At 47.9% G+C, this 26,969-nt stretch overlaps 1 protein-coding gene across 1 annotated transcript in view; it reads left to right on the forward strand.

Moving 5' to 3' along the window:
• Nucleotides 1-26,969, forward strand: part of TEX9 (testis expressed 9) — a 289,980-nt gene that overhangs the window by 182,067 nt on the left and 80,944 nt on the right. Inside the window, exon 10 of the mRNA XM_069624890.1 lies at nt 9,603-9,737. Coding sequence (XP_069480991.1) covers nt 9,603-9,737 — 135 coding nt within the window. The remainder of the gene's footprint in view (nt 1-9,602; nt 9,738-26,969) is intronic.

A 26,969-nucleotide genomic window follows, 5' to 3' on the forward strand; every position in this document is an offset into this window, starting at 1 on the left:
CCCAGATGTGCAAGCCAGGCTCTTGAACATGCCAATCGATGGCTCTTCTTTGTTCGGGATAAAGGCGGATGACAGTTTAGAGAAACTGCAAACTTCAAAAGCAGCAGCAAAATCCCTAGGCGCTGCAATCCGTCAGACACCTTTTCGTCCCACAGGAACCTCTGCGAGGGGCAAGTCCTTTCGCTTCTACTCCACATTCGGAAGAGGTAGAGGGCGACCGGCTCAAAGGGGACAAAGAACTACCCGAGGTGGACGGGGTAGATATTCAAAAGCCGCAGCAACAGCAGGTGCCTCTTTACCATTGGCATCTGCATCAGCCGCCCCAAAACCACTCTGAGGACTTCCCTCACAGGACACCTGTAGGAGGCAGGTTGACTCAACATCTGGCGGTATGGCAGGCTATCACGTCAGATGCTTGGGCATTGGAAACAGTTGCCCAAGGTTACTGCCTGCCTTTCCTACGCATACCTCAGTCATCCACCGGGGATCAGCTCTCAGAAAGCTCCAGATCCGCTCCTCTTGCAGGAAATTTTGGACCTGCTAGAGAAAGATGCCATAGAACCAGTACCTGTAGCGGAGAGGAACAAGGGCTGGTACTCCCCTTACTTTCTCATTCCAAAAAAAGACGGAGGACTGAGACCCATCTTGGACTTGCGAGAATTGAACAAATTCCTCAGGAAAGACAAATTCAAGATGGTCACTCTTTCTCAGATCCTCCAGGCCCTTCAGTTCCAGGACTGGTTGGTATCTCTGGACCTTCAGGATGCTTATTTCCATGTGCCTATCCATCTCAAACACAGGAAATACCTGAGGTTCGCAATTGGCAACTCTCACTATCAATTTCGAGTGCTGCCATTTGGGCTGACCTCCGCCCCGAGGGTCTTCACCAAGTTAATGTCGGTAGTGGCGGCAAGTCTAAGGAGGGAAGGTATTCACGTCTACCCCTACCTGGACGATTGGTTGATCAGGGCTGTTTCTTCGGAACAAGCTCAGATCCAGCTAAATCACATGTGCCACTCCCTTCACAAACTGGGCTTCTCCCTCAATTTAAAGAAGTCACAAATTATACCATCGCAGAGACTCCAGTTCATAGGAGCGATCCTGGACACTTCCCTGGGAAAAGCCTCGCCACCAGAGGTGAGGGCTCAAGATATTCTACAGATGGTTACCAAGTTCCAAGATGCCCAACGTCTCCCAGCCTTCGACTTTTTGAGGTTGCTAGGCCTCATGGCATCCTGCATTTTCCTAGTGCCAGAGGCTCGCCTGAGAATGAGATCCCTCCAGTGGGCACTGAGGACTCAGTGGTCACAATTCTCAGGGAGAATGACAGATCTTCTTCAGGTTCCCGACAGGGTGGCTCGAGACCTTCAGTGGTGGGCCTGTCAGGAGAACATTCTGAAAGGAGAACAGTTTTGGCAACCCTGGCCGGAGATAACAGTAGTCACGGATGCCTCACTCACGGGGTGGGGAGCCCATGCCAACGACTTGACCATCAGCAGTCGTTGGTCTCCATCGGAGTCCAGACTACATATCAACCTGTTAGAGCTGAGAGCCATCAGACTTGCGCTGAAGGCATTCCTGCCAGCTGTACAAGGGAAAAACGTCCTGATAATGACGGACAACACAGTGGCCATGCATTACCTCAACAAAAGAGGAGGCGTAGGATCACTACCCCTGTGCAGAGAGGCGATGCAGCTCTGGTTTTGGGCAATCCAAGAAGGAATCTCTCTATCGGCAGTTCACCTAGCCGGAGAGAAGAACTTGACAGCGGACGCTCTGAGCAGGCAGAGCACAGTCTCCCACGAGTGGGAACTAGCTCGGGAAGTCCTTCAAGAGATCTTCGCCCTTTGGGAAACCCCTCAGGTGGATCTGTTCGCCACCAGCGTCAACAGGAAATGCGATCTGTTCTGCTCAAGGGAATTTCCCCCGAGAGGAGCTCTGGGAGACGCGTTCATAGTGGACTGGGAGTTTCCGCTTCTGTACGCGTTCCCACCGGTCCCGGTCATTCCTCAAATGATCAGGAGGTTGAGAAGATTCCGGAGAACCATGATCCTAATTGCCCCGGATTGGGCCAGGAGAACGTGGTACCCGGACCTTCTAGACTTGTCCATCTGCCCTCCAATTCGACTTTCACTCAGAGAATACCTACTCTCACACAAGGGAGGTCAGGTTCTCCATCCAGACATCAAAACCCTCAACCTTCATGCTTGGCTTCTGAAAGGCTGAGGTACAAGGATTGGGACCTCCCTGATGATGTTATGGAGATGTTGCTTTCGCCAAGGAGGCCAGCAACAAAGTCTTTATACCGCTGCCGTTGGAACAGATTTTGCAGCTGGTGTAGAGAACAGAATATCGACCCTTTTTCATGTGGTACACCAATGGTTTTGTCCTTCCTTCTATATTTGGCGAATTCAGGCCTTCAAGTTGGCACCATTAAGGGCTATCTCGCAGCGTTATCCATCTTTAAGCGCACTGCGGAAGAACCATCCTATTTCAAGTTACCTTTGGTAATACAGTTTCTAAAGGGGTTAACCAATGTTTATCCCCCAAGACCATTCCAAGTTCCCCTATGGGATTTAAACTTAGTCCTAACTTTCCTGATGGGCACACCTTTCGAACCACTCCATTCTTGTTCGTTAAGATTCCTTACCCTTAAAACTGTTTTATTAATAGCACTTACATCTGCTAGAAGGGTGAGCGAATTACAAGCTCTTTCTTGTAAACCCCTCACACAATCTTTCACAAAGACAAAGTTGTCCTGCAAGTGAAGCCTAATTTCCTCCCAAAGGTGGTTTCTGAATTCCATATCACTCAGAAGATTACCCTACCATCTTTCTATCCTCCTCCTCATCCGGGGAAAGAGGAAGAGAGGTTACACAGGCTAGACCCTAGAAGGGCTTTAAGTTTTTACATCAGTAGACTAGCCAGGATAAGACAGGCAGACCAGCTGTTTGTAGGTTACACAGGTCACAAGCTGGGGTTACCAATAACTAAGCAGACCATTTCCAGGTGGATCATTCTAGCCATTTTGGAATGTTATAAACTGGCAGGGAAAGAGCCCCCTCAAAACCTTAGGGCTCATTCGACCAGAGTTATTGCAGCTTCATCGGCCGCCCAAAAGAGGTGTGCCGGTTAAAGACATCTGTGCGGCCGCTACATGGTCGTCTGTCCATACCTTTACACGATTTTACAACTTGGATTCCTCCTCCAGTCAAGAGACTAGGTTTGGAAGGGCTGTACTGCATTCTATTCATCAATAGAAGACAGCGTGAAGTCAGTACTCCCTCCTCCAATAATAGAATACTGCTATGGGAGCCTATCTAAGATGAGGAATACGTCGGAGGACACAATCCCTTCGAAGAACAAGTTACTTCTTACCTTGTAGCGTTCTTTCGACAGGATGTTCCTCCGACGTAGTCCTCATCGACCCTCCCATCCATCCCCGCAGTTCTACTTCCCTTGTTGTTGCAGCTTACGCTCCTTCAGGGTGATTAGTCTAGTCCAGAAAGAATTATTGTGGGCTACAAAACGGAACTGAGCAACGGACGCTGCGCGCGGCCTTTATAGGCAGAATGAAGTCGATACGGCGGCTGTCGAGGGACATCGACTCGGAGGACGTCAACGTGCAGCCCCCTCTAGAGAAAAAGATTTCCGAGGCCAGCAGAGCTGGAAGGAGATATCTAAGATGAGGAATACGTCGGAGGAACATCCCGTCGAAAGAACGTTACAAGGTAAGAAGTAACTTGTTCTTCTGTCTCCTGGCTTCTATGCTTTTTAAGTCGACTGGGGCTGGCTTCCAGGAGTGGTGTAGGGGCAGACTCCCTTGGATGGGGACGCCAAACATCATGTCCGCTGGGCTGATGTGACTTGAGGAGTGTGGTGTCAGCCAGTACGCGCGTAGAAATGTGTAGAGCTCGGGGAGCCACCTGCGACCCTTCTTCTTGGCAATTCTTACAGTCTTGTTAATGGACGCCATGAATCTCACAGTCCCCATTGGCTTGTGGCCAGTATGGGGTTATGTGATGGTGGCGTATCCCCAGGACATCCATGAAGCGTTTGAACTCCTTGCTTGTGAACGGCGGTCCGTTGTCACTTTGGATCGCTGATGGGATGCTGTGCGTTGCAAAGAATTTTTCTAGCGCGGTGGTGACCACTGTGGCATCTGTGCAGAGGACGGTCTCAACTTCAGGGTACCTCGTGTGCTCATCAATCGCCACTAACAAGTAGGTTTCATTGGCAATTGTGCAAAAGTCAATGCTGATGGAGTCCCACCTACGGTTGCTCCGTGGCAGGCATTCCATGGGTTCCGGCGGCCCTAGGTGGCGTGTGGACCGGCATGCACAGCAAGTTTCTACGAGGGCTTTGTCACTCTTTGTTGCATCTGGAGCAGCCAGAGGCGTGATTTGAGGTATGCTAGTGTTTTGACAACCCCTTGATGCCCTTCGTGCGCCAGTTGGATTGCTCTCTCGTGTAGGGACATCAGTAATACGATCCTGTGCTCCTTCAAGATTAGTCCGTCCACCGACATGGACAGCTCATGGCGTATCCCGAACAACGCATGTAAGAGTTCTTGGGCTGGTGGCCACCTCTGGGTAACGGCAGTCAGGAATGTCTTCCATTCACCTGTTAGAATGGCCGCCTTTGCCAGTTGCAGGCACGGGTCTTTGTCCATTTCCGTTTGTATTTCTTCCAGCGTCATGGTCTTTGGTCTGGCGTACTCAATTATTTGGCAGACGTGCTCTTCTGCGATTTTTGGAGCCTCCCGTTCAGATGCAGTAGCTGGGCGAAGGTGGCGTGACAAGTAGTCTGCTGGGTTGTCGGCGCCCGCACGGTATTGGACGTTCAGGTCAAACTGTTGTACCTGCAGCAGCCAGTGCTTGATTCTTATCGGGGGGGGGGGTGCGGCGCCGAGCCACCAAAAATGGGGATGAGGGGTTTGTGGTCAGTTATTACTTTCACCGGATGCCCCAAAATGTACACGTGAAAGTGCTTACACCCCCAGATAATAGCCAGTGCCTCTTTCTCGATGTGAGCGTAGTTTTTCTCGGCCGGGTTGAGTGCCCTGCTTGCGAATGCGATGGTGTAGACTGTTCCATTCTTGTCTCTCTGCGTCAGCACAGCTCCTAGCCCTACTGGGCTGGCGTCAACGAGTAATTCCATGGTGCGGTGGATGTCATGGCTAGGAAGCTTCTAACTTTGATGCCGTGGACGGTGCTTTCGCATTTTTGATGTTGCTGACCTTGCCGGGGTCCGGGGAGACACCCTGCTCGTTGAATATATAGCCGAAAAAGCTAACTTTTCTTCATGGAGTGTGAGTCCTGATTCCTCCAGTCGTTGCAGTGTCGCTGCTAGCCGGGTGGTGTGTTCAGCTACTGTTTTCCCGTAGACCAGGATGTCGTCACTGACATTGGTAACACCTGGCAGATCTTGGAGTACTCTGCGAATCTTTGAAAAACTTCAGCTGCTGAGGAAATGCCAAAATTGAGGCAGCGGTAGCGCCGGAGCCCTAAGTGTGACGAGAAGGTGGTAATGTCGCAAGACTCCTTTGGTAGGCGGATCTAGTGGTAGCCTGACGGGAGGTCGAGCTTGCTGAAGACAGTTGCGCCTGTGAGGTCTACGATCAGTTCGTCAATTGTTGGCGTGATGTCTCTCTCGACCTATGGCTGCATTGGGAAGGCGCATGTCAATGCATATGCGGACTGCTTTGGGTTGTTTGGGTTTTGCTGTGACTACCATGGGGCAGACCCATGGGGTGGCTCCTGACGTCTTCTCAATGATTTTTAGATCTTCCAACTTCTTGAGTTTGGCTTCCACGGCAGCCCTCGTATGGAACGGAACCCTTCTGTGTCTCACTGCCCTGGGTTCAATGGTCGGGTCGATGTGGACTTTCACTGATCGACCCTGGAGACACCCAATGCCGGTGAAGAGTTTCTTGTTTTTCTTGAGCAGGTGCCGATATTCTCGGGCTGGATGGCGGGGTTGAATTGTATGACTTCCAGGCGTTCCACCGTGGTGCAGCTGAGAAGAGTTTCAATTCTGGCATTGACAACATGGATCTGTGTCTTGCAGCTGATGCCACGATGTGAGAGTGTCTTTTTAAAGTACCCGGTCACCGGAAGGGGCTTTTTACACCCATAGGCGTAGAGTAGAACTGGGCGCCGTTGAAGTGTCGGCTTGGGCTTAATTTTGGCCAACTTGGAGACGGCCATGATGTTCATGGTGGCCCCTGTGTCTATCATCATGGTGACTGGGATCTCTCCTACCAGCACGGTGCACCGGCGAGATCTGGCGCCACTGCGGTCCTTGCTGTCTCCTGGTTTCACTGCTGAGATCATGTGCACTCTCTCCTTTTTATGGTTGTGGGTCTGCCTATTGTGGCTAGGGGATGGCTCTCTGGGTGTCTAAGGGCAGGCGGCTTATGATCTGCTCCATTTCCACTGCATACTCGTCCGTTCTTTCACATAGGCGTCCCATGGCCAAGATGGTGTCGAGCGGGAGGTCTTCCTCTGCAAAGATGGCGCACCTTAGCTTCTCTGAGGACAGCCCATGTATGACTTGTTTGACTGAAAACTCCTCGTTCGGGAAGTCACGCGGCAGCGCCATTTCCCTCAGGCGGCTGTGGAAGTAGTCTATATTCTCCTGCGGGCGTTGTCTAGCCCGGCTCATCTTAAACCTTTCTAAGTCGTGGCTGGCCTTCGGCTTGAACTTCCTTGTGAGGACATCCTTGGCTCTTGCGTAGTCGTCGTCCGTGCCCCGGTTTGGTAGGGCGTTCGAGATGTTAAGGGCCATCGTACCTAGGTTGAGCATGAGAAACACCCTCTTCATCTCTTCATCCTCGATCTTGCTGATGTGGAGGGATAGTTTGTAACCACAGTTTCCACCAGAGGCCCGTGCAGGCACTAAATGGCTGGAAAGGCTGCATGAATGTGCCTTGCGTGGTATCTAGCCACGTGCTGGTGTCTGGGTTGCGGCTCTGGCCTTGCAGTCTTTGCGACGTTGTGATGTCAGTCAGTCATGTTCGCTCTGGCCTTGCAAGTGTGGCTGCAGGTGGGCGCAGCCTTGTGGATCTTGGGTCCTCTGTTGTCTGCACCTTGTGTGTGTGTGTTCCGACAAGCTCCCTGTGTTGCCCAGATGCACTCCGGGTGCTATGTTGTCACTCCTGCTTGTTGGTGCACCGCGGCTCATGCGGAGCGCACGTGGGGGCACGTGTGGGGCGCCCTGGGTGCTGGCGGGTGGAGTGCGTTGCAGGTTTCTATATTCTTTGGCCAGCTTTGAGGGTTTGGGCTGTAGCCCCTGACATTGCTGCTAATGATGGGGGGTATTTGACCCTGGGCTCCCCTTAGCTGATGCATGCATTCAAGCTCTTTATGCATGTTTGCCATGCGTGGTACCCGTTTGTAATGTGCGTCAGTTTCCCGCGCTTCGGGTAGAGGGGAAGACTTGTGGGGAGAGGAGGAGAAAAGTTCTCTGTGCCTTCCTCCTGTTTGTATGCCCCCGAGTCATGTGAGCGTAAAGTTCGAGGGCCCCCCCTTTTTGAACGTGGCTGCTGGCGGGGGTATGAGCAAGGCGCAGCACTTACTATCAAGCCCGCGGCGGCGGGCTTTTTTTTTTCTTTTCTTTTTTTTTACTCTCGCTCCCCAGCTTTGATGACAGGCGCGAGTATCTCAGCGGGCCTGGGCTGCCGGGGGAGCGTGGTCGCCTGCTGTTCTTTGCTTCGGGCGGTCTGTGAGGGATCCCACCTCCGTCGCCAGTGTGGTGTGACGGGGGCCGGGCTTACCCGCAGGGCGCGTGCGGCGCACAGACTGACACTGGCTGGGTGGTGACCAGAGCGGGAACTGCCTTTTGGCGGGCTCCGCGTTCCTCTTTATTTCGTTGTCCACGTGGATATCACGCGCACTGCCGTTGCAGGGTGGCTCAGTCCACGTCACAGACACACGCAGCAGCTCCTCCTCGCTCGAGGGAGATTACTACTGCCTTCACGTCAAGTAGCTCTCTGCTGCCGTGGTACCTCTGGACTGCAGCACTCCATACGCCCGACTCTGCCCCTCTTCCTCTCGTTTTCGTCCGTGGGTGACATGGCGGCACCTGCCCGGGGCACTCATTAAGTGCAGACTTGTCCTCCCTCTGGGCCTGCTCTGCAGTCACTGCACCTCGCCACGCACACCACCTGAAGTGCGGGACATAGACACAGATGGCCCTATACAGTCCCCAGGGAGGGAGGGTCAGGAATCTCACTGCCAGTTTTGGTGTGGGGGTAGTGCAACAAGCTCAGGTTCTATGGGCCATTCCGGTCTGCACCCCCTGGTGGTCTCCCACGGGTGTTTTTTTAAAGTTCAGCTAAGGGGACTGCATTAGGCTCTTTTTAAACTGTCTTTATTAAGTGAGTTTCTTTGCAGGTTTCTGTAAAACCATCACAAGAAACACACAATTCACTGTTCTATTATGAATGAACAACGACCAAGAAAATGAGGATTCACTAATCATCACTCTTCTTCCATACCAAACGACCTACATAAGCTGTTAAGGACTTAAAACCTTTGCGGATAGGCTTTATTTTCAAGACCCAGGACCACTTCTCACCTTGATTTATGTTGACATTTTATCGCTCCTGTATGTTTTAGATGCCTGTTTTTGGAGGTATGTTATATTTTGCACAGTAGCTGCCCCCGTTCTGGTAATACCATGCTCTTTGTTTAAGCATTCCACCTCCTTTTATACAGTATCACATCAGACAGGGCCTGCTGACCAGAGTGGTGTGGCGACACTCCAAAGTCAGTAATTGTGCTTAGTTTATGTGACACCTGCGTCAATTAGCTGTCGCTCCCTTGCTCCATAGCCCCCACCTTTGTCAGGCAACTTTTGCAGTAGAAACGGTATATGGCACTCTCACTTTGTGACCTCTTTATATCATGAAGAAAGGTAATGTTGTGAGTGAAGGCTAATGCCCTGGCACCATGAGAATGAGATGGCAGCACACCTCCAGCGTTGTCGAGGACCAACTCCAGGGTCTGATTTACTGATGAAGAGGACTGATATATATATATATATATATATATATATATTTTTTTTTTTTAATAGCAGCAGCCAGACTGGTGGTAGACAAGTTCAGTTGCTGTCTTTTTTTTTTTTTTTTTTTTTCCCCTCATCAAGATTCCCCGCAGCCAATGGCGACATAGAGGATGTTGACATCCCCTTATACTTTGGGTACTCTTATACCGCGTCCCCTTTCCTCCAAACTCTTGGACTGGCCCACGCAACAGAGGACGGGATGGAAGCATGTTGCTAGGCGGCATATTAGAACTTTTAGATAATATGTTGGAAACACAGGCTATTTTATGTGAAATAAATTGCAGGAATACCAGTGAGGTGATGTGGCACTCTGGAGTCGCTTGCCTCAGTTGAGATCATTTTGCATTTTCAAATAAAATGTAACATCTGATGCCAGTAATGTAGATTTTAGTTTTTCCTATCCTGAAAGACAAGATGTACCTGTAACACATGTATCATACAAATACATTAAGTGACGTATTACCTACAAAAAGAGTAGTAAAATGTATAAATTGTGCATAACTTATGTTTGTACTTTTGTATTTCCCATGCAGGAGCTGGAGAACATGAAGAGAATGCAGAAGCAGGCAGTAACCAGTCAAGGTGCCACAGAGGTTCGGTTAAATAGGGCACTTGAGGAAACAGAACGGTATAAAATGGAGTTAAATAAACTGAAGCAAAGTAGCAAGGTACTGCTCAAAGCACTTAATTGTACGATCAATGTGATGAGACGAACTCAAGAGATCATTTATTTTCCATGTTATCTTGTAAATAACAGATGTCCCAGGAACAGAGAATTTGTTTAGGGAGTTTGTAAATGGGAGAAACGGAATTTCAGCTGAAGGCTTGTGAAAATGCAAATAATGGTTTTATGGAACCTTTACCTATTGTTGCCTAATTCTGACAAATACTACCTACTTTTAGCCCCTCTTTTTGCTACTTGTCACTTGCCTTTTATTTGCCACTAGCTGTAACCCAGCGTACCATGCAAATGCCATCTCGCTCTTTGTCTCCTGCTCTCTCCGTCTGATAATTTTCTATGTCTTACTCTGCTCTTTCCTTCTTGCTGCTCTTTCTTTCTCCTTCTGTCTCACTTTGACTTTCTTTGTGGACTAGGTTTCAGTTCTAGGTTGTCTTGCAGCACAAACAGTGCAAAAATGCTATCTTGAAGCAAGGGAGGAGTGTGCTGTATTGTATGGTTAAAATTAGGAGGGCAATGACGGAGGAATCCCCCCAAAATGGAGATGGGCCTGGTATTTGAAGCATGCATTGCCATTGTGTGTATCCTGTAGGAATGTTTCTGTCAGACTGAAGGGGGAATTGACTGTACAGGGGCAAATGGGGGATATGCGTATGGCTCTGCAAGGGAGTGCTGGGGTTCTGTCTGATCTTGTAAGGGACCAGAAGTCTGAGCGCAGGGTCTACAGCTCGGCTCTGGTTATTTTCTTTTTTTTTTTTTTTTTTTTTTTTTACAATTATTTTTATTGCCATTTAAAACAATACAAAACAGCAACTTCACTCCCCCCCCCCCTCCTTCATCCCCCGGTACATTCCTATAGGTGCTTTCCTCCTCTTTCCAGTTTTGGGTGATTGTCCATTGACATTGTCCTAAAAGTGTTCCATGTGCCACGGCGTGTAGACTCTTAACAGCTGTAGTTCGAGTCCTGTAGCTAGTAGTTTGGGGTTTTATGGTGATCAGTTTGTTTTTCTCCCAAGGTGAAGCAATATGGGCAGGTATCATTCGGGTGTATACCCCTCACTCCTGGGAAGGTCTGGGTACTGTCGGCGGACGCCATTATTCATATTGTGTCTGCTAAGGAGTATCCTGTGGCGAGGGAGGCCCCCCTTTTCTTTGTCAGATTGTTTGAGCAGATAAAGTGTGTATGCATCCCACATTTGTCTGTCACCCTATCGGTTGCCTTGCATATTGTCCCACCTAGTCTCCATATCGTTGCAGTACAGAATGTCTTTGGTCAACTGGGCGACCTCTGGGTGTTGTCGCCCTCTCCACACCATTGCCACACTCCACTTGGCCAGTATCAGCAGGAGACCCACCAATTTCCTAGTGCCCTTGTGTATTGGCTTAGTCTAGCCCAGCAGGGCCAACTCTGGTTCCGTTGGAGTCTCCCACCCAATAATGCTCCCAATCACCTCAAAGACCTGTTCCCAGAAGTGTTTAATTTCCCCACATTCCCATGCCATGTGTAGGAAGTCTGCCGCCTCCTGACCGCATCTAGAACATATCCAATGGGTGTGCGGAAAGAATTATTTTATTCGGACAGGGGTGTAGTAATATTGATGCAGGTACTTAAAGTGAATTAGTTTAAATCCGGTGCGGGTAGCTCCTTTCCTGATCCACTCGCAGCAGTACCCCACCATTGCTTCTGGTATTTCTCTCTCCAGTGTTCATTCCCAGGCTGCTTTCGGACTGGCTGGTTATAGGTCTATTGGCCATGGGGTTTTGTATACAATGTGGACGTAACCCGGCGTCTCAAGGTCCCCTGCACTATGCGATCTAGTGTGTTTGCAGTCTTGGGTTGCCTGTGGAATGATGCGAATAGACGCTGTAGGGTCACTCGTAGTATAAAACAAATCTAGTGCCGACAACTCCCCCCTTCTCCTTCAGCAATTCCAATGTTATGAACCCCCCACTGGGAAACAGTTGGCCAAATTTACCCACCCCCAGATTTTTCATCAGGGATCCGAATCCTGCCTCACTGGTCGGGGGATGTCCGGGATAAAAGTGACTGGGAGTTCAGGTGAGTAAAGTATCTTCCCCCTTGGTTTTGCGTTCTAGTATGGTCCACGCTCTACATGTCAGATCAACTATGTGTCGTGTTCTGTGCGATTGGCTCGGGGCAGTGATAATTACCAATCTCAGCATTGCCGGAGCGCTAGCGCTCTCTCGATTTGAACATGCCTCCGATCACTGTGTGCCGCGTACCAGTACATGAGAAACCCGGCCTATGCCACATTGTAGTACAATTCAAATTCCTGTAATGCTAGTCCCCTGCCCCCCCCCACACCAGGGCCGTGATCTTGTCCCAGGATATTCTCGCTTGTTTCGCAGCCCAAATGAATTGTGTTACTGCGGACCTCAGTTCTCGAAAGAATCTTGCAGGCACTGGTATTGGTGCATTTAGGAATATATAAAGAAATCTGGGCAAGATGGTCATTTTGACCACTGATATCCTGCCATATAGATTAAGTGGAAGGGAGTTCCACCTAAGCATAGCTTTTTTTAGCAACTTCTAGACTTGTCACGTAGTTGCTGTGATATACCATCTCCTTGTCCCTGGCTATGGTGATCCCTAGGTATCGACTTTGTAGTAAGTCCCATTGGAACCCCCAGTTATCATGGAACTGGTTTACTGTATCCGTTGGGGGAAATATGATAGATTTACTGGTATTCACTGTCAGACCCGATAGATCGCCATAGTTCTGGACCTCTCACATCACTGGATCCAGGTTAACATTAGGGTCTTTTAAGAACAGCACCATGTTGTCTGCACGACATCACCACTTTGTGGTTGTACAGTCGGATCCCCCTGTGTATGTGTAGCTCCCTGATTTGTTCTGCCAGCGGTTCTATCGCTAGAGAGAAGATCAGGGAGGATAATGGGCAGCCCTGGCGTGTTCCCCGTTCAAGCGATATCCGTCCCATCTCCTGCCGATTTAGTCTTACTTTTGCTACCGGGTCAGCATACAGTAGAGATATTGGGGAGATGAACAGATCTCTCAAGCCCAGATGCCGCAGTATCGTAAACCAGAATAGCACTCAACCGAGTCAAACCACTTGGTGGCGTCGAGCAGAGCTGCCACCACGAGTTCGTCCTGCGGCAGGGCTGCTATTAGACCAAACATTCTCCTCAGCCCATATGATGTTGTTTGTCCTGGGATAAAGCCTGCCTGATCTGCCCTGACCATTGTCTACATAAGCGGTGACAGTCTGGTCGCTAGGATTTTTGCCAACATTATATTGTCAAAGTTAATGAGCGATATCGGGCGGTAGGATGAGCAGTCTGTTTCCCAGGCTTCAACAGAACCACCACGACCGCTTCTCTGAGGGAGTTGGGCAAGTGCCCTGTTTCAACGGCCTGTTGGTATGCCTGCAGTAGGTAAGGGGCCAGTTTGTCGATGTAATCTTTATAAAATTTGGCCGTGAAACCCTCTGGACCGGGGGATATCCCCTGTGGCAGATCTTTGATTGCCTCCCTGACCTCCGCTAATGCCAGCGGTCGGTTCAGCCATTCCCTCTGTTCATCCGTACACCAGTATAGCCCTATCTGGCTCAAGTACAAGTCTATATCTGCTTGGGAAGTGGGATTCTGAGTAGAGTGTAGGCGTGTATAGAATTTCTGAAACCTCTAGATTATTCTGAGATCTTCAAACTGGTCTTTCCCATTATCATCGGCTATTGCTGCTATTCTGCCCTCCTGTCCTCCCATCCTGGTCGCCCTGGCAAGGGACCGCCCGGAGCTTAGCCTCCTCCATATTGTCAGGGCCCTGTCTTATCCCATAGATATTTTATTTCCCTCTGCGCCAGAGCGTGAAACTTTTGGAGTGTCTGCATTATTTCTGCTTGTTGGGCGTGTGTAGAGGTAGGGTTAGCCTCCTGCAAGGCACGAATATCTACCTCATTTTCAGCTAGTTCTCTCCTTATTTGCCTTATGATACCGGATTCAATTACAATGCATTCCCCTTGGATCACACACTTAAACCCCTCCCACAGAGTTCCCACTGAGTCCAATGACCCCTCGTTGATCCTGAAATACGAGTCGATGGCCGCTGTCGGACCCTCTTTGAAAACTGTGTGTCCGACAGTCCCTTGCTTTTGAACTTCCAGGTAGGCTGCGTTCCTTTTCGTCCGAGCAGATTAACTGTTAGAAGAACAGGGACGTGATCTGATAGCGTGCAGGCTAGTATGTCCATGCCAGCAGTTTGTCCCAGAATGGTTTGTGATATAAAAAAAAGTCTAACCTCGATGCAGAGTTGTGGGGCCCAGAGTGGTGAATGTATTGATGTGCCACCGGGTTCCTTATCCTCCACACATCGTCCACCCCCCACACCTGGATTATTCCCTGGACCTTATCAGACCCCCTTATGTTCGGCTGTGGATTCCCGCCAGTACGGTCCCGAGTGGGATCCAGGACGTCATTGAAGTCTCCCGCCCATATTATTTCCCCCTCGGTATGCCACATAACTGTCTTTCAATCCATTCTAGTGATTCTATCGTGTCTTGATTGGGGCCATAATAGTTAATCATGGTGTACAGTTTCCCCTGGATTACCCCTTGAACCACTAGTGCTTTAACTTCTCTATCTTTCAGGATCTTTGTTTGTCGGAACTCCACTGAGTTATGTATCAGGATGCTTACCCCTCTTGCGTATGAGGAGGTTGAGGAGAAATATCGGTGGCATCCTGAGCTTCTGCCGAATGGAGCCTCTGTCTCCGTTGTGAGGTGGGTCTCCTGCAGGAGTGACCCCCACCTGATGGTGTCTCATGGATTGCAAGACTTTCCGACACTTGGAGGGGCAGTTGAGGCCTCTAACATTCCAAGTCAAAAATGAGTGTCGCCATATCAGGTTTTTTTTTATTCTTTCCCTCCCAATGCTGGTAGATCTGTGGCATCCGTAACATCCCACCCCTTGATATACATACGAGTTGTTTCACCCTATGCACAAATGCTATTCCGCCTGTACTGCTGGCGACCCTCCCCTCCTTCCCTACCGACGAGCCCAATTCAACAGTGGTGTATCTCTTCCCACCCTTCATCCCAATTTATCCAAACATGAACTCCTATGCCCCCCCCTTGCTGAATAACCCAACATTCCGAAACTCTAATGTCCCCAACTATTTACGTTACCAAGCTTCCGCTTGAAGGGTGGCCAGGTGCCGACCTTCCGTTGCACTCCATGGGCATGTGGTTTCCAGAGCCTTATAGTTAAATTTATCCCAATCGGTGTCATGCTGCCTTATGTGCCTCGCGTATCCATGTAGTACCTCAGGCATTTTTCTCTCGTGGGCGTGGGGCTCTTGACAGCATATCTAAAAAGGAGCTGGCCTCCTCTGGGGTTCAGAAAAAAACAGGTTTACCTTCATGCTCAACCCTCAGCCTAGCCGGGAACATCATGGCATATTTCATGCCTCTGTCCCGCAGTCTTTTCTTAACGGCAATGAATGTTCTCCTGGACACCTGCACCTTATCTGAAAAGTCAGGGAAAAACCTGATCGGGTCTCCTTTTTAGCAGACTGTGCCTTTTTCCCTTGCTTTGCGGAGAGCTGTGTTGTCTCTTATCCCGATAATTCAGCAGGTGGGCTATCAATGGGCGAGGTGCTACTCCTGGGATTGGTCTCCTGCTGCATGGTATTCTGTGCGCCTTCTCGACTATGCACATTGGTGAGAACTTCTCGGATCCCAGCGCCTCTCATAGCACCCCCCTCCACCAACATCTCCATGTTTCTCTGGTCCTGCGACTCCGACAGGCCAACAATCCTGATATTTTTCCATCTGGATCACGATTCCAGATCATCCTGTTTCTCTGTGAGCACCTTCAGAGCCCTCTTCACCTCGGTCATCTCCCTGGAAACGGAGGCTGCCTCGTCTGCTACTCTCGAGACTCTGCCCTCCGCCTCGTCTAGTCTCTACCCATGTTTGTCCAGGCGTACCTACATATGATCCACCCTACAGGTCAGGGTGTCTAGATTTCCGTCGAAGGATTGTATGCCTTATTGCAGTTTTGTGAACATAGCTTTGATGTCTTGAAAGGCTGTCGCCGGATCTGGGGAGAGTGTCGGGGGTTGAATGTCCTGTGAATCCTCCATTGTTCTGGTAGACTTTGTCTCTGGCGCAGTTTCAAATTTCAATTTTGACTGCTGTTTGGTGCCTTTACCGGATTTGGACATATTGTTCAACTCAAATCTGGGGGTAGACCGCTGTCGTCTGTAAGGCAATTCTCCAGTATTCCAGTTTCCCCTCGTGATGGCCCCCACCTCCCCGGGGTCCGAGATTACAACCTCCTCTTAACTCACCACCCTTGGGCCCTTCCAGAGTCCTCGTAGCAGTGGCATGTAGGTTGTGGTCATCAATGTGTTGTGCAATACACTTTTATCATGTCCGAAGGAGGTAGGTCCTCTAGGTTTGGGCTCACAGTCAGAGTGTGGGGAGCAGGCCTACCAGGTCGGCTGATTAGGTGCTCTTCTGTAGGGGATTCCCCTGGATCGTGCGTGGTCCTGTGCTGTCAATGTTCCAGAAGCCTCCGGCCGTCGCTGTCCGGGAGTGCCGCACTTTCCATGAATCTCCACACTGATTCCGCTGGGCCCTCTATTTCCTCTTATATTGCCGTGGATTGCTGTGCAGTCCATTTATGGATCGGTGGACAGTGGCGCGTATCCATGTCCCTGCATCTGCTTATTAAATGGGCTATCCCAATGTGAAGATATTCGTCTGTGTCGATCCCTCCTGAGCTCGGAATATTGCCTGGTTGTACGGGTGGGCCCCCTTTGTGGGCCAGTCTGCAGAGCTATTCCTGAGGCGTGTTCTGCTGTGTACAGTCGTCGCTCGTGTTGGCGATGTTCAATGTGCGCCGTACTGTGTTGTGCAGGGCACCAGTCCAGCATCTATTATGGGCTGAGCTAGTCAGGTGCACCATCCAACTTGGCAGCTGACGTAGGGATCTGTCGGCGCACCCTCAGTGCCTTGTCATTTAGGTAGAATCCCTGTTTAAAGGGCGGGTGAGTCCACTGCGTATGTTTTCTTTTGGGTGCTCCTGGTCTTCAGTGCGATCTGCCAGTGGTTTCCGCACAGTGTATTTTCAGAGAATATCGGCGGCCCCCTTCTCGTGGGGTCGACCAGGGTTCTGTTATATTAGGCGCCTCCAACTTTGCTCGGTAGCGGCCCATGCCATGGAGGCCCGCCGTACACCTCACTGTTGCACAGTGTATTAGAGAAGTGTGCTGCTCAGGTTGGTTCCCCAGTCTTCACCGTGCACTCTCTCTCGTGTTAGTGTGCCGCACAGGCACCCACTGCATCCAGTCTTCCGTATGATATTGTGGCTCAAGGGTATGATTCATATATGGTGCCCAGCTCTGTGCTCCCTCCAGGTGATCACTTGGTCCGTTGTGCAGACTGACCAGGGGCTACAGGCTTCTGGGTGCTCCGTGGTTCTCACGCCGTCCTCCCGCTCCTGTCCCAGCTTTCCTATTCTCCCTTTCTTCCCTCGGTGCCGGGTGCGTTGTAGCTGGGGTGGCTGACCTGGTCGTTGCTCAGCAGGATGTGCTGGGCAATGTCCGCCTATGCCCCATGACCGCAGCTGGCCCGTCGATACCCGGTGCAGGAGTGCCTAGTTTGGGTTTGCTTCTCTGTCCTTTCCGGGGGTGCTCCACCGAGGCGCTGGTCCCGGTCGGGACAGTTAATCCTCCCTATGGTGCCTTTCGGGCCGGAGTAAGCCCTGCTGGTGGGATGCCGGATCTGCTCACAGCGGTGGCCCCTCGACAGATCCAGAGGGCCGCCCCGATCACGCTTCCTCTTGTCCTCCAGCAGCCCGTGCACACTATCTCAGCAAGGTGGCATCGGGTTCCAGGATCTGCTGTACCGGATTGTGTGTATCCTTGGCACCGCAGCGAGGGCACATGCAGAGGTCTCCCAGTTCCCCGTCGCGCGGCCGCGTCTTCCTCCATTGTACGCTGTTCGAGCAACCCTCCTCTGGTACTGCGAAGGTGCTAGCCAACAAGGGCTTCCTGGCACCGATTCTTCTCGGGATTGCTCCTACCGTATCCTGACGTTCCTCTCCGTCAGATTCTGTCGCGTGTGAAGTGTTTTCATGCTGGAAACCGTCCGGATTTTAAGCCGGATATGTTGAGTGCTGTGGAGCTTCACGGGCTTGCAGCCATCTTGGTCGGGCTCGTTAGCGCCCCCCCCACCCCCCCTGGTTATTTGTAGTTTTTGTTTCTTGGCGTTTGTGCATAGTAGAACCATGCACTGGTACAAAAGTACTACCATCCAATAAGTGACCAGCATCTAAAGTGAAACATTGGCCTTGGTGCACACCGAAGAAAAGAACCATTCGTTTTTAACTGTTTCCAAGAAGGAAGGTAATTTTGAGAGACAGAAGTATAGTGGCTCCTTTGCCACTTTCACTTTAATGTGAGCTCCAGAAATTGGTTTTGGTTGGTAGCCCGTTTATTGCTCCTCATCTAAACTCTTGAGATGTTATACAATCTGCAATTATTGGTTTGTTTACCTGCAGCAGCATTCAAAGCTTTACATTAAAGCCAAGTCATTTTCTCTCCACTCATGTGGACTGTCTTTTTTGCCTCACAATAGTGTTCTCACTAGGTCTTTTTCTTTGATCTCTGTGGTTTACTGTGCAGACACTTACTGCCCGGATGAAATTATTGCATTGTTTAGAATGAATCGATGCAAAAATATATAGAGGGGGTGGGTTGGGGTAATCATTAAAGTGGGGAGGGGGTGCAGTGGCTTTCCCGTGCATTTATTTTAGCATTGCTTCGTTGTAAACGATTCAACATATTCAGCCGCGTAGTAATGGATGCTGTGGGGTATATTTATAGGGCAACAATTAATGCAGGGAGTTTGCCCCCCCCTACCCCCATCCCACAATCAAAAGCGCCACACCAATATACTTGTTGATTTCATTAAATCTAACCCTGTCTATGAACCATATCCTACCATGCAGACCTCTCTCCCTGTAGCAATAGGTACACCAAGAATTAGGCTGGTGTGTGTATAAAGAATGTATATGTATATGTATTACTGATTAGGAAAATTTATATTTGTACAAAATTACAAGCCATACACCTCACTCCGTGGCCCAACGGCTTTTCTTTCTTAACAATTCACTTTTTACACAAATTGAAAACACCAGTTGGTTTAGGATTACACAGATCAGACTCTTTAACCCTGCAACATGTACAGTTTTCCTTCCTTGGTTATTTCCCCCTGTGGTACATAGAAACACAATACACTTAGCATCAGGTTTACTTTGACACCGGACCGGATCATACACTTGGCAATACACTTTACATGAAGTTTAATTTAAATGACATGCAACACTTTCCTACTGATGAAAAAGAAATTTGACATGTGCAGCACTCTTTATTTTAATCTCCCTGTGCACTTGGAAATGCTAGCACAGACATTAAGAACAACAGGTAGATGGAACCCTTTTTCCTTCACCACTATGCAAAGAAGAATCTCTCTACTACCAGGAGTCACTTTCTCACTCTCGGCAAAGATGTACCTTCAAATCGGTCCGTTCATTCTGGGTAGACACTTTTCTGTCCCAGCACAAACCCAGATATTGGGTTTACTATGGAAACCCCTCTGCTTTAAGGCAGGGTCTGGGGAATAAGGAACAGATGGTAATTTAGTTTTTATGCACCCCTCCTTTAGGTGTATTTTGGGGTTGGCAAAAGAAATGCGAGGACCCATTTACTTTAACAGACTATATTTTTATCCCCACTGGAAGGGATATTGTTGATTTTCAAATTTCAACAAAATCACCTTGGGTCAGCTGGCTATAGTGTAATTAATTACATTATTTTTTAGTAAAAATACTGGATCTGCTTTGTCTGCCCACCCTATCATTAAGGGAAGATCTTAAATCAAACCGATCTCCACCAGACTTGGCTTGTTTGTGCTCGGAAGTCGCCAAGGCTTCTGGATACTCAGAGGAAACATAGGGAGTTGGTTAGACAGCCTATCCAGGTTCATTCATGGGGACCTCCAGAATCCATCCCTTATTTGCATCTCCAGGTTCCCTCCAGATTTTAGTCTTCCTTCTGAGCTAATCCACCTCACAGGCAATGTTGGTTCTCCAGCAATTTTTCTGTAGTCTCACTCAGATCACAACAGACAGATCTACCTGGCTCATTGTACGTCTCCTTATAAATCTTTGACCATTCTTCAAATTATCAGGTGCCAGCTTATTGGCTCTTGATCTGCATTGGGCATCTGTCCTCCCCTTTTCTGATTAGTCTCTTTAAGTTACTGTGATTCATTCTTAGGAGTTTGACTCCACCCCCTTGAATTATCTTTCTCAAAAATGTTACAGTTGGGGCTAAAATCTACAACATGGCGATTTTCTTCAATTTACAAATACGCATCATAATATATATATGTTGCCGGTTCGAAATGGCAGATTTTTGTTATCAACATGAGATCGTCTGTACAGATATCTAATTCAACAAGCTATCATCTCCCAGAATCTCCTTTTACTGACATTTTCTGGGAAGCTATCATCGCATTTCAGCTTGTAACTTTATTTCCCATGGTCGGATATGTATCAAAGTTATCGCAACAGAAGCCTTTTAATTATATTTGAACCATTATGTGCGAATTATGGTTACCGGGATAATGGCCACAGTATTACCCTGAAAGGCATATTTTTCCCTTCAATTAACTGGCATATTTGTGTTCCAAATATGTGTGTGTAGGCTTGGCCTCTTGCCTTCGTTGACCCCAAGCCTGCCATAAAATCAGGAACGCAAAATAGATCAAAGACTAACGAGATCAAAGACACAGAAACCAGTGGGACAGGGGAACAGCAAAATGTAGTCATGAACCTCTCAGACAACTAACATCACAAGAAACCCAAGTACTTAAGGGCTCTGTCCTTCCCGCCAATAAGCCACAACAAGTTTGTGGACATTCACATAGACCTCTTTAAATTAACAGGAAGACTGAAATGAAAAAAATCTTTGCAACAAAGGTTACGTTATCTAAACTTACCTGCAAGAACAGTGCCAAAGAGCTTGATCACCATCGGAGATCTTAACACCATTCACCTGCTGGCCACACTGGCAGAAGATGACGGCATCAACAAGAAAAAATGCATGGAAGAACTAACAATAGAGGACGTCCCTATGAAAATACCTGAACTCAAGAAGAAATAAAGGTTCACACCACAACTATTTGCTAAAATATATATAGATACCTTCCAAGAAGCAGTCATCCTTGACCTACACAAGCTAGAAGATGAAAAGATGAAGTTTTCCACAGACAGGGCTAACCTTAGCGCAGCACAACGCCAAGTATTAAAACAACTACGGGCTTATAAAGACATTATCATCAAGGAAGCAGACAAAGGTGGGAATATCGTCATAAAGAATACCAAAGACTAGATCGAAATAACAGAAACCCATCTCAACCTGCCAGGGAGTTATGAGAAACTGAACAGCAACCCACAGCCTGGTATTCTGATAAAACGGGGACTACTTTTAAAAAAAATACCATGGCCTGGTAATACTCACGGACGACGAACTGGGCTACCTTAGCACTAGCCATCCGGTGACACCAACATTATATCTCCTGCCGAAAATTCACAAAGATTTTATGAAAATACCAGAAGGGAGACCAGTCCTCAGCAGGATTGGTGGCATAACGGAAACAGTGGGACACTACATAAACAGTGTGATTCAGCCACTCGTGGTAGCAAAACCCACGTACCTGAAGGATTCAATGCATGTATTAAAAATCCTCTCGGAAATACAATGGAAACCCGAATACCGGTTAGATACGCTAGACGTCAAGGCACTGTATACATCAATACTTTACTTTACTTTAATGCATTTATATAGCGCAGCCATAGACACGAAGGCGTGAGGGCGCTACATGACATATACAACGAGTAACAAAAAGAGTAGAGAAACCGGTATGCAACGCCACAAAAAGTGACATTCCAGAGACAACTCAGAATAATTTAGTTGAGGAGATGGGTCTTCAATCTTTTCTTGAATATTTGTAATGAATCAATAGATCTCATATCCAGTGGTAGAGCATTCCAAGCCCTTGGTCCAATGGAGAAGGCTGAGTTGGCTACTCTGGCAGTATGGCACTTTGGTTCAGACAAGAGGTACTGATTATTCGACCTTGGTGTTCTCAAATGATTTCTTGTAGTAAGGAGCTGTTGCAAATATCCAGGCATATTGCCAGATCTACATTGTGTACGACAGTCTGGGTTCTAAAGGGAAATCTAGATGCTAAGAGCAGCCAGTGGAGCTCTCGTCTTGCCGTCGTAACATGATCTGTGTTGTAAGTTTCATGACGGCTCTAATAGCCCCGTTTTGACATATTTGCAACCTATTAGTCAGACTTATTAAGTCCCATGAGGAGGCTAGAGCAATAATCTATTTTTGAGCCTACTATTGCTCTAGCAATGGTCTCTGCATTATCCTGAGATATAAGAGGCCTTAGATGCGCTAAGAGTTTGATGTGGTATGCGCATGACGATATCAGACTACTGACATGTTGTTTCATAGTCATATGTTGGTCAAAGGTCACTCCCAGTGTTTTCACTTTTTTTAGGGGCATAATAGATTCTTCTGCCATCTGGAAGTTATCATATTGTGAACCAAGTTTGTTTATAGTGTGTGGAGAGCCTATGACAAGCAATTCAGTTTTTGATTTATTCAAGGCCAACTTATTGTGGACCATCCAGGTTTCAATTAAAGTAAAAACTCGGTTGATGGCCAGTTCGTCTTAACTGTGAGAACCAGAAAGCGGGAATACACATTGAGTGTCATCCGCATAGTTGGTGAATATTATGTTCTCGTGATCAAGCATTGCGAACAGAAGAGCTGTGAAGATATTATAAAAACAGGGTGAGGTACAAGCACCCTGGGGAACACCAAAAGTTGTTATAACGGGCTCAGATTCAGCAGTGCCCAAAAGACTCTACGATCACGATTATTAAGAAATGATAGGACCCAATTGCATACAAGAGGGGAAAAATTGGCTACTTCGCACAACCTGGTGGCCATGATATCGTGGTCCACCAGGTCGTAAGCCGCCCAGAGATCGAGTAACAAAAGTAATGACGCTTCCTTACTATCCATGTCGGCCATTAGTTTAGACTTGAGTTCAAGGAGCGAGGTCTCGGTACCGAAGCCGACCCAGAATCCAGACTGATGGTCATTTAGGATAGGATAAGTCTTTAAATGGTCTGCAATTTGTATGTAGGCCACACGATCAAGGATTTTGAGTAAGAACGCTGTGTTGGTAATAGGTCGATAATTGTTTGGCAAATCGACTGAAAGCCCGGGTTTTTTCAAAATTGGCATAACCCATGACTTCTTAAGTTCCTGAGGGACCGTACCAGTAGATATAGAAGTGTTAACAAATTGTCAGATAGAAGTAATTAAGGAAGGGGCTCTGGTTTTAATTATCATAATAGTATGAATATCATGTTTACATTTCGTGGGCTTAAGTTGATTGATAATAGTTTCTAATTCCTTTTCTGTTATGGGGGATAGATTAAATTTTGGAATGATTGGTGACCTATGATAGGACCAATCTGCAGATTTAGACTTGGTGCATTTTAAGTTGTTACTTTTCTGTGGTATGTTTTCCTTGATGGTATCTAGTTTTTTTGTGCATAGCTTGCTGCATAACGTTGCACCAAGTAACATCATCAGTGATAGATCTTTCTGGAATGATGTGATTAGTTCTTTCTTGTTTCAGTATGCGGAAAAGCTCTTTTGTGCTGAGCATTATAGGTTCTATCATCAAAGAAACTATATTTGGCTTTTAAAATGGCCTTTTTGTAAATGGAGACCGAAGCTTTATATTTACTGAGAAGCAACGGTGTGTTATACTTTCATGTGTGATAAGATTTAATGGTTAATGACTTCAGGGATTGAAGCTCCGACGTAAACCATATATTGTGTTTAATTTTGTGTTTTATCGATTTCATTTTATAGGTGCTAACCTTTTTGCAACACTTTCTAGGTTAGAAGAGATCCTTTTTGCTAGATCTTCCGGAGTGTCAATTATAGAAGTGGGTGTGGTGTTGTATTGATTGTACTTTATTCATCTTGATGTTTTTTAGGTTCAGATGCAAAGTTTTAGTGAGATTTTGACATGTAAGTTTGATGGGAGGATCTACCAAAATATCAAAATTCACAAAAAAGTGGTTCGACCAGGGACATGGTGTTACCGGTATATTATTTTTAATTTCATGACTGGCTACCCAGTCCAAAGCGTGGGCCATACTATGTGTAGACTCTTGGATAAGTTGTATAAAGCCTAGTTCATACAAGTTGTATAAAGCCTAGTTCATACAGAGCTTTTTGCAATTCAAGAGCAATCTTATCATCCTTAAGGTTACACCATAAATTAAAATCTCCCATAAGCAGATATTTTGTGTTTGCCTTAAGAGAGGCAAGGAAGAAGCTTGAAAGATTTTCACAAACTCAGCCGTGATGTGGGGTGGTTTATATAACAGGAGAATGTTTACGGTGCTCTCTGCGCTCAGACTAGTCTTAATGCAAAGAAAATCCACACCCTCCATTATAAATTCCCTGCTTTCCCAAATGTTACGAGATAACTTGTATATAAAAGCGACGCCCCCTCCCTTGCCGTCTTTTCTATCTATATAGACCACCAACTAGCATTGCAAAGCGTGGACTACCTACTCAGCAAAGAATCAGCGTCCTTCTACGAACAGGTTGAAATGACCAAAGCCTTCCTTGATTTCTCACTATCCAACAATATCTTTCTGTTCAATGGTGACTACTACCGCCAAACGTGCGGGATCGCTATGGGAGCCAGCTGTGCACCTGCATTAGCAAACCACTTCATTCACTGTTATGAAAGCAAGTTTGTACTAACAATACCAGAATACAAAGAACATATCATCGTATGTTTCCGCTATACAGACGATCCAATCCTGATATGGAACAGTACCCGAGATCATCTAGAGAAATATGTGCAGGTACTGAACTGTAACCATTTCGGGATAGAACTGACTAGCCACATCAGCATGAACCTAATCAATTTCTTAGACCTTACCATCGAGATCAAAAACAACCAGATCACCACAAGAACCTTTCGCAAACCGACTGAAGTCAACTCAATCCTAAACGCTAAAAGCTTTTCATAAGATGACGGTGATTAACAACATACCGAAAGGAGAATACATAAGAGCCAAGAGGAATTGCGACACCAAAGAATGCTTTGAAGAAGAATGCACACTATTGGACAACCGTTTTGCATCAATAGGCTACAAGGCACAGACCTTCACTGATGCCAAAAGCAAGACACATGCATTGCCAAGAGCAACATTACTAACCCAAAGGTTAGAAATAGAAACAACAAGGATGACACGATCCGATTTATAACAAGTTATAACATTGACAGCCACACGATACAAAGGATCTTGCACGAACACTGGTCAATTTTACTCTTAGACCCAGACATCAATCCCATCCTAAAACCGTATCCAAGCGTGACATACAGCAGAGCACCGACTCTACGTACTCTATTAAGCCCTTCCTACATGCCACAGCAAGAGAGACCTGTAATAAACTGGTTAACGAATAGGTCACCAAACGTGGTACCTACTCGATGTGTCCTTATGCAGAAAAAAACGGCAATTCCGAAACTGCCAAGAATACAAAATACTGGATCACATAAACTGCAGATCAAAGTTTACATTCTATGCCATTGTGTGTATATGCGAAAGGATCTACATTGGTAGTACAATTAAAAAACTACGTGTCGGAATAAGCAAACACATAAATAACATTCATTCACAGGACCCTAAACTGCCTCTGGCAAGTCACTGCCAGAAGCAGCACCAAATGGACGACAAAAGACAGATCCGCTTCATTGAACTACGAACAATCAAATGTGGACCAAAAGGCGGTGACAGAAAACGCAGACTGCGGCAGGAAGACGCAAAATTGATTTGTCACTTTAGATGTACTAAAAGTGGACTTAACTCTGACAATGATTTCAATGTCTTTTTATGATGTCACTTGGATTTATATCAAATTTGAACTTGGTGTCCCTTTCCTAACTCTCCTTGACTAAACCTTTTTAAACGACACTGGCACGCGGGGCGCTGTTACACAGCAGTCCAAGATGGCTGCTGACTGAGAAGCTCCGGCAACGGCGGCTGCAATATTTGTTAAAAATCCTGTCTCACCCTTCTCAACTCCCTCTATAATATTGGAAAGACTTGGCTAAGTGTTCCGGTGGCCCGTGAGCTAAGTTTTTGGGGCCGGTTCGCTTCCCCTCGAGCGCTTTTTGCTTCAGCGTGTACCTGCTGGGCTCGTGTGCGTTGTGTGGGGGAGGCGCGACGGCCCCGAAATGAAGTGGACACGACGGCAGGCGGACTGTTTGTGGCCTCTGGGTAGTCACCACCGGGAGCCCCTGTTGGTGGGCCGTGTGGGTCCCTGGTCCCGGGCGTACGGTGTGGGAGATGGGCGGGCGGCCCCCCAATGTGAGGAAGACACGAGAACTGGTCCGGCGGAGGACGCTGGCGAGTGGCTGCGCGTCGGTGGGGGTGCCCGCCTGAGGGACTGTGTGCAGAGTGTCTGCCCTAGCCTGGCGTGTGGTTTTACAAGCTCGGGAGCCTGGCGGCGGGCTGGTGGCTCATTGTGCTCCGGGGCTGAGCCTCCCTGTGCTGTGGATTGCACCTACAGCTGAGCAATCAAGTGCTGCACCCGAGTCCTGACGGTGTGCGGCAGGAACATCCTGCTGCTGGCCCCATTGAGGGTGTACAACCTGTGCAGGCGGTGGAGGAGGGAAGATTGCTGCCTGGCGTGGGCTCAGTATAACGTGACGCAGAGCCCGAGATCCCCCGTTCGCGCTGCAGGTTTCAGAGTGGGCTGGTCATGGGGCTGAATGGACACCTCTAGCACTGCGGGGGCCTGGCTCGGATACCTCCTCCTGCATATTACGGTGTGGGGGAGTCGGTTGGAACGCAGACTATGCACCTCGGTGGGCACTTGAGGTTCTCTAAGGAGGTGGCTGGAGGGCAATTTAAAAAGTAATATTATTTTTGCAGCTGCCTTGTGGACCGGAGTGCCAACCCGCACTTTGACTGATGATACTGTGCTCTTGGAGGGGCTGGGGTGAAAATTGAGGTGAAGGGCTGTGCCGTAATATACGGCTA

This window comes from Ambystoma mexicanum, chromosome 11 (assembly GCF_040938575.1).
Source record: "Ambystoma mexicanum isolate Mex_15411 chromosome 11, UKY_AmexF1_1, whole genome shotgun sequence".
Lineage (NCBI taxonomy): Eukaryota > Metazoa > Chordata > Amphibia > Caudata > Ambystomatidae > Ambystoma > Ambystoma mexicanum.